The sequence below is a fragment of the Liolophura sinensis genome, chromosome 6, assembly GCF_032854445.1.
Source record: "Liolophura sinensis isolate JHLJ2023 chromosome 6, CUHK_Ljap_v2, whole genome shotgun sequence".
NCBI classification, from domain to species: Eukaryota; Metazoa; Mollusca; class Polyplacophora; order Chitonida; family Chitonidae; genus Liolophura; species Liolophura sinensis.
In genome coordinates, this window is record NC_088300.1 from 66,963,434 (window position 1) to 66,977,698 (window position 14,265).

Consider the following 14,265-nt stretch of genomic DNA (forward strand, 5'->3'; position numbering starts at 1 on the left):
ACAATAGATCTCATAATGCAAGACATCATATTTCCCAGAATTCCTTTCTTTGAACAACTTTGTGCATACATCAAAAAAACCAAAAAAAAAACCGTTGCCACAAGGTTGTATTTAAACTGTTGTCCAGTCATAAATTTCTTAACCGAGCGGCACTTTCTTTTGGCATTACTGTGGCGTTCATATCGGGACTTCACAGATGTGCAAAAATTCCATTTCGTTGTTTTGTTAAGAAAGCACTATCATAAATTCTTATATTTTTCGCTTAACATATATGTAAAAAAAAAAAAAATACAAAAGACTTCCTATGCGAATCTTTAATCTGCAGGAAGACAACCTCCCTGCAGGCTTTTATTAAATTCAGTTTAATATGAAAGATACAACTGAGAAAAGAGAAACCATTCATCTTGAGAGTTCTTACACTGAATTTACATACATAACTGTATCATATATATGTGCACACATAATATTTTGTGCTCAGGTAGTCCTACATGTACGCCTTCAATAATTTACAGGATACCCCATACATGTATCCTTGAAGAAGATCATTCTCCCCAGTTCTAAAACCATAAAGGAATGCCATACATTTACTAATTTTTGCGCTGAGTATATTTATAATGTACATTGATAACGCAAAGCAGCCGGGTTCCACACAGTAAATGTTGTTTAATGAACAGCGTAAAGAATGCAAGACAACCAATGATACGCAAAACATAATTTGGTTATTATTTTCACAAAAACACTATTTACAAGTGGTAATCAAAATTCTCTATACAATATTTGACTTATTATGTATATTGATTTAGATCTGAGTAGTATGAAACAAGGTCAGGGTCAAAGATCAAAGTATCCACCTCAGTAGTTTAAAAAAAAAAAAAAGGGTTGAACAAATGTGAAAAACTACTTGTGAATATAAAGAAAATCCTGATATTATTCCTTAAAAAAAATAAACAAACAAAAGCAACTATAGAATCCCCAAGAGTCTGAATAAGTACATTTCCTACTCATTCAACACTCTGACAAACAGGAGGAAAATGTATCATATTTGATGTAACTAAAATATGTAACAGTATTGCATAGATTCACAATGAAAACTGGTATCAAAGTCATTAAAAATCTTCAAATATGATATTAAAAATTACAATAATGTATTTTGATAAGTGTTTTATATGGACTGCCAGAAAATCTTAACACCTTCATGGCTACCCAATAAATTGTTTGATGTCATGCTGAAGATTAACCCAGACAAAACTGGATATGAACTGGCCATCTCACTGTTCAACATGACCAAGGCTTACTAGCCTAAATTCACCTCCACATTCATTATTTTACCTCCAGGCATCCTACCATTTCCTGGTATTCACCTCCATCTCCATCAGTCTAAACATAATGAATTGCCAGGAATTCAAGTCAAGCTTTCACATGTATATATGCCAATGGAATACATTACATACAACACAGTTTACAGTGTTCTGATATATAGTTTAGTTGGTCACCCTATAGAATGTGAATAAACTCTCATTATGACAAAAAGAGCTAATATTTGCTAAACCAATGCCCATGCATCCAAACTCTGCTTTCTGAATGGTCAAACACAGTAGCAAATGGTTTTATTTACGTTCCAAACACAGAACTGGTGAACTCGTGTATTCTCTCAGGTGCCAGTTGAATTACCTGTACATACATGTATGTATCTGGATGAATGACACCAGACAAAATCTGGGTGAAAACATACCTTAAATTGACACTCATATTTAAACCATGACATTCATTATCTGTATCTGGCAGAATCTCTGCAGGTCTGCTAGAATGGACCGAAACAAAGGGATGGCAAATCCATCCGTACAAATCAACATGAAAGATAGCGCGTCTCTGGAGTTGCCTCCCTTTGTAGAAGGCCAGCAAACATATTCCTATCTTGGTTAACATTCAAGCCAGTGAGAACTTATGGAAAGAAAATGTCTGGCTAGACTTCATGACATGATCAAGATGTGTGGCTGTTTTGTCTATAATGCCACAAATTCTGCAAATGACAAGTGATAAATGTAATATAATTCAGACAAGCTGATAGCTAAAGCTGAGTATGATACATTACCCCTGTGGCACATAAATAAATGTAAAGAAAGATACCGTACAAAATTAGTTGTTAAGCTCTGATTTTGTGCAAGATGCACAATTGTCCAATTGCAACAGAACAGCTAAAACATCACCACATCCTCAGTATGGGACTGGCCAGAGGTGGGGTTGGCCAGAGATTAGCCTGTAAATCCATCTGTAATCTTCATCAGGGAAATCTAGCAAGATCCACATTATAAACTGTGGTTCCAGAAATATATCAAATGAGTAACCAAATTCAGTCGAGAGTGCCCCACATCATGTAGATGTAGTGTATTGAAATGGATTATTAGAAATGGAACAATATTTCCAGAAGCCTATGAAGTGGTTAAAGTTTGAGTTCAAGCAAAAAATTTGCCTTTCTGCTGTTTTTGGGTGACATCCTTGTTTTCAGAACACGCAATAAATCAGCTGGAACTCAAGTTCTTCTTGCATCACCACAGTTTGTCTTCTCGCACTTCACTGATGTCTCTCTTGTCTGATTCTGCCTTCAACATACTGACACACTCCTTTGTTTCACACTGCATGTGCCACATCCTGTCACCACAGTCATGTCTGAATGATAACTTCTCAGCTATCCCCGCTGTTTAAGCTTTTCACCGCAGTTGCGTCCCTCTCCAGGCGTGTCCATTTTACACTTTCTTGCCACAGCTTTTTTGCCAGATCATCATCTATAGCCTGAGATTCTAGGACAGCCTCGTTGCATTCACTGCAAACAACAAGAGCACAATCCCAGCAAATCATCAATGAAATCATTCCAACAAGTATTCAGATGGTTTGTCCCCAAACATATAGGCTACTGACAGTTATCACATGTAACTGAACTGGGACTCCAGAGGTACTGCTACCTATTAAACATGCAAAACTGTAAATTCAATCACTCCAGTAGTTCTGCTACCTTTACAGCTAGAGCTTGACTCCAGCTTGACTGTACAGTTACATGCGCAGTCTTTTTGCCGTGCTTCTGCCGACCATGCATGATTGTGTATGTATACAGCCTGATTGCACCACAGTTACATCCTGACTCCAGCAGTCCTGTAACTTTACATGCTGGCACTACCATTACATCCTGACTCAAGTAGTTCTGCTATTTACATGTTTGGCACTACAATTACATCCAGGCTCCATGTAGTTCTGCTACTTTACATGCTTGGCACTACAGTTACATCCAGACTCCAGTAGTTCTGCTACTTTACATATACATGCTTGGCACTACAATTACATCCAGACTCCAGTAGTTCTGCTACTTTACATGTACATGCTTGGCACTACAATTACATCCAGACTCCAGTAGTTCTGCTACTTTACATGTACATGCTTGACACTACAGTTACATCCTGACTCCAGTAATTCTGCTACTTTACATGTCTGGCACTACAATTACATTCTGACTCTAGTATAAATCCACTACTAAACATGCAAGGAACTACAGTTACATTCTGACTCAAATTATTGTGCTATTTACATGTTTGGCACTACAATTACGTCCTGATTCCATTAATTCAGCTATCCAACACATTGCAGCATGACTCAAGTAATTCTGCTATATGTATACAGGCATCCTAATGCTAAACAGCAGACATACCTATGTTGACAACAGAGAAATGGTAACAGACATAAGTTTTTTAACCCGTTATTTTTGACACAGATTAGACAAATATTTCAGTAATTGTAGCACAGCAGCAGTGAGGACACGAATAAAATACCTGTAGTATTTGCCAGTGCTGTCTTTGACTTCATCGGCCACAGCACAGTGTATCGCAGTCTGTGCTCCATCATAGGCGGACTTCATCAGGAACCAGGTAAACGGAGAGAAGCTAAGACTGACGAAGGCGTTTGTCTTGAAGACGAAGTGTCTGTGGATATTGGTATTGGTGATACCTGGGTTTGCACAGTAGACATTGATGCCTGTACCTGTAAAAGATCATATAGAAATTAGCTTTATCTATTGTTTTTATTATGTGTCCAAGAATATTTCACTTTCATGAGGTTTATGCATGTAATATATATATAAACTTTTGATGTAAGGCTGTAGACTTTGGGAGTTGCACCTGAACAAAAACAAAACATATTCCAGATTATAGAAAATGTTTAATTCTACAATATACACATAACATCCAATTAACAACTAGAACTCTAATATCTTCTGTGTGGCTTTTCAGTGATACAGCACTATAACACTGTAAACAGTGAATATAGCTTGCTATAAGGAGACAGTGTCATGAAATGACCAAAATCATGTATTACAAGCAATGTTCAACACCAAAGTGAAAAACCAAAAGAACAAAAAAAAAAAAAAGGGTGATGAATCAAAGAATTTAAGGCCTGAGAGTCTGCAGACATAACTAAAGTCAACCAAAAAAAAAAAAAGCTTCAAGGAAACCTACAGAAGTGATAGAAACCAAGAGCATTTAATCTATTTCGTATGAATGCAGCGGCAAAGATTTGGCCATGTGTGCATATCATATTCTCTTGATGACATTTACATAAAAAAGTCACCTTCTAATCTACGAGCCAATTCCTGGCTGAACAAGATGACGGCTAGTTTACACTGAGAGAACTGCTTCCCGGAGTTGAATTCTGCTTCTTTCTCTCCATTAATATCGTCAAAGTTAATTTCTCCCAGCTTGTACGCTGATGCAGTCACATTGATGATTCTGCCCGAGCCTGAGGATTTCATCACATCCAATAGCAGGTTGGTCAGCAAAAAATGGCCTGTAGACAAGACATTTTTCATGATGTATTACACTGTTTGAACTTGTGTTACTGAAAGACACTGATGCTTAAATTTGGGAGTACAAGCAATTAACATATTTAGTATAAATAACAACATATGATATTTGGCTTCTTTTGAACAGAGGCATTTCTGAATACAGCTATTAGTGCTTTCATGTACGTACTACTGCTCATGGCAACCTTCAATTAACTACTCTTGCATCATATATGCTTTAAATTACATTGGGTTACAATAAGATCTGAGGCCATTTCTTAAAATTAAAGTCAAGCTATTTTGCAATCCTTTGTGGCATATTTATTTTTGGTCAGCTTTACTTTTTGCAGAGAAACTGGCATACTTGTCCATGAAGCTACATACCCAAATAGTTCACTTGAAATTGCTCTTCAAATTTATCCTCCGTTTCTTTCTGGGGTCCCATCATTGTACCAGCATTGTTTACTAGAATATGCAGCTTGTTTTCCACTGAAAGTAAGACAACAAAATACACTGCAAAATATAGGATTTCATTGATTTAACATTTGTCAGTGTTTTTTCAAATACATTGCAGTTACACATTATTATAATAGACATATGTATTTATGAAGATAAAGACATTACATCCAACATTAATAATTTTATTATTAGGCAGTGTTACAGCTATGGTGTGTCAAATGCAATGAAATGTAATCACGTATAAAGTTCTTCTGTCATGATAAAATACTATAAATCCATTTACTCAATTCTACATGTATGTCCAAGTAAATCAACAGTCACTCTTACATACTGTCAGCTAGTCAGCAACTAGGTATTTCTTACTTGTTTTGAAAGTTTCCACAAACTTTCTAATACTCTTAAATGATGACAGATCAAGGGGCAGTACAACGACATCATGCTTCTTTTTTGACTTGCGTTTGATATATTCCACAGTTTCTTTTGCAGCTTCTTCATTTTTACACGCAAGGATAACCCTGGCTCCTGTGATACAGTAGAAAAATAACAGGTATAACAAGTACATACAGCGAGATTGTATTTCCCTGTATTTATTTCACCAGTTATTAATTTATCTGTTTCAATGTTGCTTAATGCCATACTCAAGACTTTTTCACTTATATGATGGCAGTCATGAATATGAGTGGATGAAACTAGAGTGCCTGGTGCAAATCTATGACCTTTGGCAGTAACTGGCCTTTGGCAGGTTACAGACAAAATTTTCCACACGTGATTTACAGATACAATATGGTCAAACATGTCACATTCACGCTGAAGTCATTTAACAAGCAAATGTATGTATACTTTAGAAAATGCTACAACATGGCTATTGGATAAAAATGTCATTCATAAATACCAGAGGTAGAAAAAATGCAGGATATACATGTATGTCGTTTGCATATGGCATTCTTAATATTTGATGGTCTCATCATACACAGTTTCAGATTGGTACACTGAAGACTGTGTGAGATGGAGAGTTTAATCTGTGATTTTCGATTTCTCCTGTTGGCCATCAAGACTGGTTATTTATTTACACATTGTCCCTGTTTTCACCCACCAAACAGGGACAATGTTTATATATTTATTTGAATGTTGTTTAATCATGTTGCCATACTAAAAAATTATTCACTTATATGAAGGCTGTATTGTGAGGACATCCTGAGTGCCTAAGGAAAACCACCGACCTTTGGCAAGTTACTGACAAGCTTTCCCACATGGGCGTACTGATAGATCATGGATGTGCACCAATTTGGTGGAACACAAGCATCTTTAACCACAAAACCATGGCCCGAGCCCGATGACGACTATGTGAGTTATTCTATTTATAGCTGCCTCTTTCATCAGACATTCTGTACCTACCTCTCTGAGCGAAGTCCAGAGCAATCTGTTCACCAATTCCTGAGCTGGCACCTGTGACAATAGCTGTCTTTCCTGTCAGCTTAGTAGCACTATAACACTGAGCACCCCTGAAATAAGCTCTGAAGAAAGAAATAACATGATACGTGTCTCAATTCATAGTAATTTTAATAATGATGCATGAACCAAGCTAAAGAATTGACATTAAACTACATGTATGAACCACAAGAAGTGAACATTCTATGGCGTGATTTTATCGAGATTTTGACTGTAACATAATCAGACTGTCAAAAAAAAAACAAAAAAAAAACATCCTATCCATAACTAAAACTGAGGAAACATAAATCCCTTAAATTATTCTTTAGTATATGTACTAGATTTAAGTATCTTAGCTGAAATCTAAATGAATGCACGCGCACTGAATCAGGGGGAGGTAACTAAGAACATCATACAAATCTGATCAAACAGAATCATAAAAGATTTAAGATAAAATATCACCAATAGTCAAACAGTTTGTTGTCATAGCCGAAATACAAAACAAATGTCACATTCAAAGAAAGTAAGCATGCTCTAGCTGAAACAACGCAATGTATGGCAGGCGTCAAGAAGAGTGAAGTGAAGAAGGCTCTCTGCTCACATTTCGAATTTTTGTTCTTACCGAAAGCCATAGAGTACTCCAATCACGATGCCAATCAAAATGGGATACCATGAATCGAAGATCTTATCAGGATTGGGGAGACCTTCAAGGTTAACCATGACTGCAGAGTAGGCCTATTTCTTACACCTTCTTTCCGCCACCAACGTGTAACTTGTTCAGCGTGGGTTACGGATCCGGTTGAACGAGAAAGGCGTTCGAAGGGAGATAACTCCCAGAGTTGCAATGCCACTTCTGCACAGGCGTGGTCTACATCCCTTGGATCAGAAGACGTACGCATTCGTGGGAAGAGTTTACATTATTTCGCTGTCATGGCTATAACAACAGCCATAATGATTTGTAGCTATTGTCAAATCTGTACTATAAAAGAAACAAAAAGAGAACACTTTAAAAATATATAAAAAGAAAAGGAACCAAAAGCTTCGATCTCTTTTTGCATCTTATATATGAAAAACTTTGTTAATTTGCAAAGCCTGTACAAAAAATTTTTAGGCCTAAAAAAGGCTCCACTATCTAGCTGTTGAACAGACATAGCTAAATATGTTCCATTGCTGTTGCTGTGTTCCACTTACGTAGCTGTGTTACTATCCATGCGCATATTAATTGTATTGCAACCCTAAAGGCCTATTTTGACTTATGGCGCCTGCTGAAAAAATGTGACCTCCGTGACTTGTATTTGTATAGAAGCAAGGAAACAATATTTTCTATCAAGTGAGAAAAGTTTCATTTATATAAGGACTCTGGGAGTATTTTGTGGATGAAGGAAACCATTTAGACAGATCTTGTAAATTTTGCTGTTATTTATTTATTTATTTGATTGGTGTTTTACGCCGTACTCAAGAATATTTCACTTATACGACGGTGGCCAGCATTATGGTGAGAGGAAACCGGGCAGAACCAGGGGGAAACCCACGACCATCTGCAGGTTGCTGACAGACCTTCCCACGTACAATTTTGCTGTTATAGGCCTACATCTATATGATGTAGACCACAGGGAGATTCCTATCATGATTCATGTAACTACATGTAGTATAATTTGATTATAATGAGTTAATGTGCTTCGTCTTTTGTGATTTATTTGTCACAACTACATGTTCGAAAGGTAGCCTACTGTACCGCGGTACTAAATTTCACTGGAACGATTCATAGTCGCTTGGGTAAGATTATACCTATTCTGTAATTCATTGTTGAAAGCGACCCATCAAAATATCCAAGGCTGTAATTCAGCCTCGTTGGACGTAAGAAAATATGGGCCATATTTATCTTCGGTCTATACTATTATTCAAAAGCATATATAGACTTCAAATAGACTGAGAAGTCGCTTCGATGACGTTTCAACATTTCAACAAGGTTTATTCGCCATCTTTAGGAGACATCAAAATCTATTTTCTCTGTTTATTCGAAGTGACATGTGCTTTTGCCATACGCGAGGCCTATTGGTTAATCAGCAAAACCTTTGATTCGGCCTGTTGGAATGCTGTGATTGGGTCAGATGTTCGGTGTCTTCGACATGCATGATGATACAGTGAGGCAGCATTGACATGTGTTTTTGCCATACGCGAGGCCTATTGGTTGATCAGCAAAACCTTTGATTCGGCCTGTTGGAATGCTGTGATTGGGTTAGATGTTCCGTGTCTTCGTCATGCATGATGATGCAGTGAGGCAGCATTGCAAATGTGTCAGTTGCAAGGACCGCTCAACTGTATGGAGAAACTGTTATCATAGGGTTGAAATAATATTGAAAGCGACAAGTATGAACTCCAAGTAAGCCAATATTAAAATCATAAATAAATAAGCCCAGAGATTGAAACACTTGCTCCATACCACGGTCCTTTTTGTCTACCGGGGCTTCGCACAAAGAGCTATACTGATGTGGAAGGCGGAAGTACAAATACAGCACTGTAGATCTACACCAAATGGTCATTTGAAATCCCTCGAGCACCCGGTCCTATACAATGTTTCTCTGCCTGCCTACAATCACTTGAACTGACAGCTCTGTTATTGAAGATGGCGCACTGTAAGGTCAACATGCAGACGGAGATGACAGGCGTATTGTGGAGCAGAACACTGTAAACTAAGCTCATCTTCAGCGAGGCCAGTTTCTTCAGCATCTCCTAGCTTCTCCCCCACCCTCCATCCTCTCTGTATACGACATTAATGTCCCAGTTGGACGTATGCCAAATCCTCCTAGCCATAAATATGACCCCACTGTACAAGCGCTCCCGTCTCAATTGGCGCCAGTTTGTGTCACATAACACACAAGAGTAGCCAGGTATACATATCTGTCGTCTCCTCAAAGGTTTCCTTAAAACACTGCGCCAGAATGTATAGCATTCAATATTTATGGCAGAAAATGCTTTCGGCAGATGAGCTACGTATGTCTTATAGATTGGATAGAAGCAACAGAAGCGAAAATCAATACTTTGAAGCTTTAATTTATTTATGGAAAAACGTCGACACTTTTTCTTTTAAAGTTAATCACCCAAGTTGGAATGATTATCATGTGAATATTTTGTGTGTCCAAAATTGGCACAGTCGATATGACAATGCTGTTCAAGATGGCTGTCAGTACTGTGGGTTTTATATCTGCGTGTTGTATTCAATGCTCTGAGCTTGTCTATCAAACCACAAGGCGATCTGTATCATTCGGGTGTTAAACCAATGCTTTAATAAGGTTGTGAAACGTCCTCTGCCTCGGTTAAAATATCTCAATCATTATTTGATTGTGTCTTGAAGTAATACTGGATTACATGCAAATTTACTTAACCTTCAAGAGTATACCGGTATAGGATAAAATCGGAGACTTGCAGGATGACGAGAGATTAGATCGTGTGTCCATTGCAGGTAACAGATCCATATTTCTGGAGACTTGCTTTTCGCTCAGTTTAACTCGGTGTACATGCATGAATCACATTGCCACCAACTTGCGGAATAGAATGCCCGTCTCGTGTCCCGAAGAACCGGGGTTCAAGCCCGTGTCATACCTAAGATCCTGTATGAAATTTTTTTGGGCTTGGTGCTCAGTATGGAATGATATTTATTACTTATTTGTTGTTTAACCCCATTCTTATACCATGGCAGTTTGTATTATGAGCGGAGAAAACTGGAGAGCATGGGGTAAACAAGAGATATTTAGCAAGTTAATGACAAACTTTTCGACGGGTGATTTACAGGGCTTCTATTAGCTATGCACGATGTCGAAATGTTGCAGCAACTGCGATTTTGCGCTTCTTTTATCAGACCAATTTTGACACGTAGCCCTGTCCCATTTTCGTAATCGATATCTAAAAGACACGATGTCTTAAAGTCCACTGGGTAAGAAGGTAACGGTAGATTTAATATGATGCTGGATAAGGGTGACAGCGCGGGAATAAACTGACAGCGCGCCTGACAATCTCTAGATGGTAAATGTTGCCATTTAAGGCGTCCTCATACCTCCAGTTTAATAGGCCACTTCAAGCACAGAACTAAATCATAAACATTTTTATGGTCTTGACAATGAGCCATTTCACGTAAATGATTGCCCATTTAGGGGGTGATGTTGTTTTTTGAGGTAACATTTCGACAATCTTTCAGGATCTGTTCTTAATGGAAATTCAGCTATTTTGTTTGATTAGATCACCGATTCTCTGGGCCTTGGAGAATAGCTTTAATAAATGCTGCTGTTGAGAAACAATGAATCAAAAACCAATCGGAAAGCCAAATTCTTAACACGGCTATACATTAAGCAACTATGCAAGCAATCGATTCGACAGTTTATTTTGGACATTGTTACTTGCATTCATGAAGCAGGCTGTGTAGGGACAGTCTTCTTTATGGTAATATCAGGCTATGGATAATTCACCTGAGGGATATAGTATGGCAGGTTAGAAATCGATCTCAGTGTATATACACCGCATTGACCTGCTCCGATATTCTTTCCAGGTGGTTTATGTACTCCTTTGATAAGGTGAATGTACTGAGTACAAACAATTTTACAATGCATGGATATATTTTCTGGGAAAGAGAACATTTTCCCAGCTAATGTAATTCGGGTCCACGCTGTGTAGTGTATTGTTAATTCCTGCATTTACGATGACCAGTTGTGGGCTAATTACGTAGTGTACTCTCAAAGAAGAGACCGGCCCGGATATCACAGTTGGTAGAGCGTCCGCTTCGGGACCGGTAGATCCAGGATCAATTCTTGATCGAGTCACACCTAAGACTCGCTTGGCGCTCAGCATGAAAGGGATAGGGAAACTACCCGTATCAGTATTATGGCTCGGGCGGGGCAGTGAAGCAGCACTAGATACGGTGGAAATCCGTCCTGCTACAAGGAGGCACATTGCACGTACATGCACCCTAAGGATTCCTTCGTCGTCATATGACTGAAAAATTGTTGAGTACGACGTTAAACCCCAAGCACACACACACACACACCAGGGTTCCCTGGATGCCACTGCAAGCCCTTTTGACTATAAAGTGTGACCTTTATAGTGAGACAATGGGCAAGATAGGAACGGTTCCGTTAACTGGGCCTATCAGGGATATCCTATAGAAATGTAAATCAATCTATTTATTCAATCACGTTCTGTTAGCCAAGTATTGGTTTATTGGACTATTGCAGACACTTTTTGCATTAATCACATACTGGTGTGATGTACATATTTACACGTAACCCAGTTGATGCAAACAGAGTTAATGGTTGAATCAGAGGCCTGCTCTCTCTCCCATGAAGTTACACAGCCTTTGAATGAATGCATACGTGAATGTCTTGAATTTACATGTATAAATGATTACCTATTTCGGGGCGAAATAAAAGCTGATTACAATATAGCCTTTCATGTGTGAGATATGTGTGAAATATGCTGACTTATGAACAAGAAAAACATTCATTTACAGACAGCCAATCATTGCAGCAAACAGCTATATTTTCTGCAGAAGATGACAAAAACTCGTGCTCGTACAATTACGACATCATACAGGTTTCAGTCATGTGTTACAGTTTTGTACATAATAAGCTATATATGAAATTGCCTTTGTCTGAGAAATAGATTTCAGTGAGGCTATAGTCTTGTGGAAAATCCACTGGCACGGGATCCATTAATGGCGTTACTGAACAGCAAACAGCGAAACTAATTTTAATCTGTGATAGACTAAATAGTCAATTAATTTTCGCAACTAGTCATTTAACGCGGATTCCAAATAATGAAAGAGACATGAAGAATGACAAGGGGTGATCATTTGGTGATTCGTCTCGCCCATTCCGCCGGTAATTGTGTGTACCATGTGGTATTAGAGCGGCCTGATGTGACGAACAGCCAGGAAACACCCCAGCGTCATTAAACGTTATGTTCACCCCAATGGACAGGGTAATACTCATGTCTCAAATCATGTGGTAGTGTCTGGATTACATGCCAGTTTACTTAACTATCAAATGTACAAAGGATAAAATCGGAGGTTTGCAGGATGACGAGAAATTAGATCGAGAGTCGACTGCAAGTGACAGATCCATATCTGTGGAGACATGCTTTTCGCTCAGAATAACTTGGTGTATATACATGAAGCACAGCGTGGGACGGACTTGTGGGATAGAGCGGTCGTCTCGTGACCCGAAGAGCCGGGGTTCAATCCCGATATATACCTAAGATCATTTATGATACTTTTTTTTTAGCTTCGTGCTTAGTATGGGATGCTATTTATTTAAGTATTTGATTGTTGTTTAACCCCATTCTTATAGGATGGCGGTCTGTAATATGGATAGAGAAAACCGGAGTGCTCTGTGCAAACCACCGGTACTTGGCAAGTTACTGACGAACTTTTCGACGAGAGACTTACAGATATGTAAACCATATTGGTGGTATACAAGTGTTGTTCAAGGAACGCCTACACAAACAGCCACGCGGGCGAGCATTGCCAGCAAGGCCCCACAGTTACAACACGAAGTCAGAGTCATCAGAGTTGAGTTATTGCCGCATTCATTTGTTACACAAAAGTTATACAAATCACAATCAAGAACATTAAAACATAATACGAATATAAATATATATCCAGGCATACAGTGCTCAAACACACAAATACACATGAAAGACTTGGCTCACAATGCCTATACTAACTATGATACACTGGCTGACATGTTCAATAAAGCTAAACACCATAACTCAGAGTGGGTACATATGGGCGGGAATCAGCTAATGCACAAGCTATCGGACAGTCGAACATATGGTCAACCTGAACAAAAAATGCAGGGGCGACCACGGACTCACGGGCACGGACGGAAGCAGCTTACTCGAGAAACTTGCAATGGTAACCTACAATCCCGAGGAGACCACTCTAAGAGTCCAGGCAGCACACACGGGCACGTGAGCGAAAATTAACTATTTTGAAATTTCCCACAATAGCCCGATTAATCTACAAATTCTCTGCCCAAGGTCGGGTTTTAACCCCCACCTCGCGAGTCGTTTGATGTGATTGGTCAGCGCTGTGCATGTCACTACAATCTGACTGGGTGTCTTATTTGGGATTGACGTTCCAGTATGAAATTTTGAAAGAAGAAAATAATATCGAAATCGGCATTGAAACACCAAGCAAAGCAACCAATACCTGCAATGAGGTATGAGAAAACAATGTTCATTTTTTTACCACGTGTTTAGGACTTTCTTTCACTGAAATGACGGTGGTCAGGTGTATGGTGAATGAAAACGAACAAAGCCCGAAAGAAACCACCCGTCGCGATATAAGCTGGATTTGATTTGATTTATTTATTTATTTGATTGGTGTTCTACGCCGTACTCAAGAATATTGAGTATATGCTGGCGGCCAGCATTATGGTGGGAGGAAACCGGGCCGGGCCCTGGGAAACCCAAGACCATCCGCACGTTGCTGTCAGACCTTCCCACGTACGGCAGCTGGATTTGAACTCCCACCAATGCGTTACATGAAGCACTCCATTATAAGC

The 14,265-nt window shown here is 38.8% G+C and overlaps 1 protein-coding gene across 1 annotated transcript; it reads right to left on the bottom strand.

The window, feature by feature from the left end:
• Positions 1 to 306: 306 nt before the first annotated feature.
• Positions 307 to 7,476, bottom strand: LOC135467979 (retinol dehydrogenase 13-like). Its single transcript, XM_064745950.1, has 7 exons — positions 7,332 to 7,476; positions 6,677 to 6,795; positions 5,645 to 5,803; positions 5,207 to 5,311; positions 4,612 to 4,827; positions 3,819 to 4,026; positions 307 to 2,821 (listed from the first exon to the last, which is right to left on the bottom strand). The coding sequence occupies exons 1-7, from the start codon at positions 7,427 to 7,429 to the stop codon at positions 2,683 to 2,685; spliced, it is 1,044 nt and encodes a 347-aa protein (XP_064602020.1). The 5' UTR covers positions 7,430 to 7,476; the 3' UTR covers positions 307 to 2,682.
• Between the last annotated feature and the right edge of the window lie 6,789 nt (positions 7,477 to 14,265).